The 5,065-nt window shown below is 52.2% G+C and overlaps 1 protein-coding gene across 1 annotated transcript in view; it reads left to right on the plus strand.

Moving 5' to 3' along the window:
• Window positions 1-1,044: 1,044 nt before the first annotated feature.
• Cbr3 (carbonyl reductase 3) overlaps window positions 1,045-5,065 on the plus strand; it is a 6,926-nt gene continuing 2,905 nt past the window's right edge. The window contains exons 1-2 of the mRNA XM_004634356.2: window positions 1,045-1,703; window positions 3,070-3,177. Coding sequence (XP_004634413.1) covers window positions 1,415-1,703; window positions 3,070-3,177 — 397 coding nt within the window. The 5' untranslated portion in view covers window positions 1,045-1,414. The remainder of the gene's footprint in view (window positions 1,704-3,069; window positions 3,178-5,065) is intronic.

Here is a 5,065-nt window from a genome sequence, read left to right on the forward strand (position 1 = left end):
AGGGGATAACCGCTTCACTAAATGAGAGCAAAGCCAGCGCAAGAAGGAACATAAACAGCATGGTGGGTTGGAACAAAAGTCAATATAATCAGGACAAATTAATGGAGAAAAGCATCAGGAAACTAAAAGCTAGTTCCTTGAGGAAGAAAAAAAGTTCTATCTTTAGCCAGAAAGAACAGAGAAAAGATATTTTTAAAAAATAAAGCAAACAAGAAAAGAAAAACTGAACACAGAGGCATGTCCATATTTCCAGCTACACTGGAGGCTGAGGCAGGAGGATCACTTGAGCCCCAGAGTTTGAAGCCAGCCCGAGCAGCATAGTGATAGCCTATCTCAAAAAAAGGAAAACAAAAACAAAAAATTTTAAAAATACCTTTCTGTCCATAAAATCAAACTCGTTCCAGAGAAATTCCGAGCCCAAGTCATCTCACATCTTTAAGAAATGAGGAAGGAAGGGCTGGTGCCCGCTTTCCTATTCTCTGGGACTGACGGATAGAGAAGATGCGGTAAGGCAGCAGAGGCTCAGGCAGTTTGGCAACTCCGAAAAAAATGAGTCACTATGAAATCACGGTTGTCTCGAAACCTCAAAGTCACTGACCAAACTCACCTGGATCCGAACTGCTTGGCTTCCAGGGAAGGTGGGCGGGATCTAGCTGCAGGCCACGCCCACAACCCAGGCATCCAGTGGGCTGGGCGCCCAGATCGCTCCTCAACAGGTGCCTTGACCTCCTGGCTCCATCCATGTAGATGCATCCTTGGACACCACTCAAGGCGGAGCCTTTACACTCACAGAAAGAACTTTAGGGGACACCACTCAAGGCGGAGCCTTTACACTCACAGAAAGAACTTTAGGATTAATAAACTCATGTCCTTAAGTAGTTTGGAGCGGTAGCAGCTACTTCCCCTTGGGGGTGCACAAGGAACTCGCAGGGTGCCTCCCGGCCTGAACTTTAGAGTGTCCTGGGGCCGCCTTTCCGCTATAGTTTCTCTCACCCTCTCAATGCGTAGCAGAAGGACCGCGCAGCAGAAGAGGCGACCGCACCGTACCGCAGATCAAGGCGTGCGCTTGCATCTTGCAGCTGATGGTGCGCTCGCGCTCCTGAAAATTGCTAGCGCTAGTTGCTCACGCCTTGGGGATCTCCCCAGAACTTTGCTTCCGCGGGGCTGCCGGGGATCCCGGCCTCTGCTGACTGTCTCCGCCCACTGCGCTCAGCCCTGAGCGCTAGGCTGACCCTGGCCAAGCGGAGGCGGATCCAGAATGAGTCCGGGCGTCGCATATTCTCGGGAACACAGAGCCCCACCCGGGGGCGGGACCGCTCGGTCTCGTTCCCTAGGAGTCGGAGCCCTGGATCCCACAGCTCTTTCTTCACAGCCACCTTCACTCTGATTAAGTCCACTGCCCGGGCACCCAGCCATGTCGTCCTGCACCCGCGTGGCGCTGGTGACCGGGGCAAACAAGGGCATCGGCTTTGCCGTCACACGGGAACTCTGTAGGCGGTTCCCGGGGGACGTGGTGCTCACCGCGCGGGACGAGGTGCGGGGCCGGACGGCGGTGCAGCAGCTGCAAGCCGAGGGGCTGAGCCCGCGCTTCCACCAACTAGACATCGACGACCTGCAGAGCATCCGCGCCCTGCGCGACTTCCTGCGCAGGGAGTACGGGGGCCTCAACGTGCTGGTCAACAACGCGGGCATCGCCTTCAAGAGTAAGTGCAGGCCTGAGCTGGGGTGCGGGTGTCCCTGGGGCGCTCTGAGGGCGCAGAAGTGTGAACCGCAGGCACCACAGGAATGGCGGTGCGGGCGATCAGCCCCCGGGAGGCGCCCAGCGCCAGCCCGCCTGGGCGGGTTTCTCTCCCCAAGGCCTGTGCCGGCCTGTGTGGTGCCCGGGCCCTCCCAGACTTTCAGCTGGGTCTGTTTGTGAAAACCCTGGCCTCCTGGGAGCGGACCACGCCTTGCTAAGTCATCAGACTTATGTTTCATCCAATAACCATTTTCCCCCGCAAAGGGTCTCCAAGATTATGGGCTTTCTCTTTTCGGGGGTGAATCAAGGACACATTCAGCGATGCCTGGAGCACTCTGCTCTGGACAGGAAACGTGTAGCTGAGACTCGCTAGCTAACTCACATTCGTACCCGAGTGCATTTTATACTTAGTTGCTTGGAGGGCTTGGACAGGCGCTGGGGGGGGGGGGGAAGGAAGTTGAGCCACTCCTGACTCCAGGAGGCTGATGTGTGTTGACAAACACCAGCGTGGTTTTAAGAAGCAACTCCCTTAGGAAAGAAAAATGAAGGCAATTTCTCATTCTAACAACTGTTCCATTAAGAAAGTTATTACACTCCAATGTGCTGGGACTGGAAAGAAATAAACAAGCCAGCTTCCTTACAAGACAGTGGGGGAGACAAGCCTAGGACAAGAACATATAGGAAGCCCTTTCAGCACAGAGCTCCTGCCCTTGCAGGGATCATGGTGGCCCAGGCTTCCTCCCTCTGCACCTCTAGCTCGGCCTGTGAGCTTTGGGAAGCTGAAGTGACAACCCTGGGGTGGCCTTGAGCCCTGAACAACAGGTGGAGGTGCCTATGTGCTCCGGGAGCCTTGCCCCTCAAAGTGGGGACCCCAACCCGCATCCTGGGCACTCCTTGTGCAGGCTTCATTCTGCCACCTGCACGTTCCTGGCTGAGACGCGCTGGCCTTACCAGGTTGCTGCAGGCTCACCCATAAGAAGCTAGGGTCCAGCCCGAAAGCTATGTGTCCACAGGCCGTGCAGAGAATCTGATGGGCGCTGAAGGCAGGGAACACTGCCTAGTGGTCTGTACTGTTTTAAAGTTCATTTGCTTTCTAGGCATGCTGGCTCCCACTTGTAATCCCAGGATCTGGGAGGCTGAGGCAGAGAAAAGGATGCAAGTTTGAGGCCACCTAGGGCTATACTGTGAGTTTGAGGCCAGCCTGAATATATAGACAGACCCTGTCTCAAAAAAATTAAGCTAGCTTGTTTTGTTAATTTGTTATCCATTGAAAGTAATGCATGAATTTTAGGGAGAAATGCATGATTCTTTTTGTCTCCTCTTTTTGAAAGTGGATGACCCAACGCCCTTCGACATTCAAGCTGAGCTGACACTGAAGACAAACTTCTTCGCCACTAGAAATGTCTGCACTGAATTACTGCCCATCATGAAGCCGCACGGTGAATCCAGGGGTGACATCACGCTGTGTGGTTTGGGAAGGAGAACAGGGCTGTGCCCGGATCCCCCAGTGCTGCCATTTCTCTGTGAAGGGGAAAATAGAAGATGGCTTTGTTTTCTCCTCGTGTCTGGCTGCTCATGTGAATCCTGGGGTTCATGTCTGGACCTCAGTCCCCAAGGACAAGATATGCAAGTCTAGGGAGGCCTTTGGCTCCCATTGACCTCAGGGAGGCCTTCTCTAGCCCTCCAGGGATGAAACCACCTGGCTCCTCCAGGAACCTGGGATGGCCTCTGTGCTAGGGTGAAACTCTGCCTACATTCTTCTCTTTGGAAAATCTGAAAGAGGTTCCCTTTCTTTTCTTTTTTCCTTTTTAGACAGGTGTCTCACTATGTAGCTCAGGCTGGCCTTAAACTCACTATGTAGCACAGACTGGCTTCCAGCTCAGTGATCTTCCTGCTTTAGCCTCCTTAGTGCTGAGATTACAGGTATGTGCTGCCACGCCTGCCTGCATCTTTGTTTAGTACTGGGGATTGAACTCAGGGTCTTTGCACTGAGCTACACCCAGCCCTTTTTTATTTTTGAGACAGGGTCTTGCCAAGTTGCCCAGCCTTGACCTTTGATCCTTCTGCCTCAGCCTCTCAGAGTGCTGAGATTACAGTGTGCATCTCAAGAAATGTGATATTCTCAGTGTAACGTTCTGAATATTAATACCTTCGCATGTAAAAATTTTTAAGTCTAAAAAGGCGCATGGTGGGAGCTGCCCTTGGCCTCCTGCCTGCTCGTCCACCCACTGCCAGCCTCCACAGCCCTCTTGGTCAGCTCTCAGCATGACGAGGTCAAAGCGGGTCGAGTCATGGGTGACTGGGCAGAGGAGGCCTTGGCCTGGGCTCGCAGCTCAGGACCCCCAGGGCCAAGGGGATAGAGTTTATAAATGGAACTCAGCAAATAGACTGGCACATTTGCAGACTCCTTTCTTTACATAGAAGGTGAGATTTAGAGCAATGTTTGCCACCTTGCTTTTTATTTGTTTGGATTATTTGTTTTGAAATGAGATCTTGCTGTGTTTCCCAGGCTGACTTCAAACTCCTGGGCTCAAGCAATCCTTCAGGCTCCAGACTAGCTGAGATGAGTGACAGGTGTGTCACGCCTGGTGCCACTTTGCTGGGTTTTTTTTTTTTTCCTCTCTCTCTCTCTTCCTTCCCAGATGGGCCTCTAAGTTAGGACAGAAACTTTTCCTGTTCTCTTTATGATGGTTATATAGTACTCCAATGTAAAGACACCTTTACCAAGTTATAGGAGCTCCTCTCCCTGACAGGTTTCATAATCATAGACTCGGAGAGCCAGCTTTTGTGGTGGCACAAACCTGCAACCCCAGCACTCTTTAGGGGCGGAGGCAGGAGCATCAAAAGTTGGAGCTCAGCCTGTGTAACTTAGCGACTTAGGGAAACCCTGTCTCAAAGAGAAAGGGAGAGATACGGCTCTGTGTAGGGGCTCTTGGATCAAACCCCAGCATACACACATCCAAATTTCTTGACAGCTGCACAATATTGTGAAAACTTCATGTTGTCCCAGCTCCACATTACAGAGAGGGCAGTGGAGGCCCCAAGAACTAAGCACAGCCAGGGTAGCAGAGTGGGAAGCTCTCCTGGTTTCTTTACTTGCCACTCAACCAAATGCAAATATGTAGAGAAGCAAGGATGAGGATGTAGGTCATGGTGAAAGACCTGGGTTCAATCTCTCCAGTACAGAAGAAGAAGAGGAAGAAGAAGAACAGCTGTAGAGGGGAACGCATGGAAGGTTTATGGGAAGGTGGGCTTGGGGGACTGCATCACTGTCCTTTATCAGTACTGTGACCTGACTCCTCAATGGGAATCTCCAATTTAGCCCTC

This window comes from Octodon degus, unplaced genomic scaffold, assembly GCF_000260255.1.
Source record: "Octodon degus isolate 3935 unplaced genomic scaffold, OctDeg1.0 scaffold00061, whole genome shotgun sequence".
Taxonomy (NCBI): Eukaryota; Metazoa; Chordata; class Mammalia; order Rodentia; family Octodontidae; genus Octodon; species Octodon degus.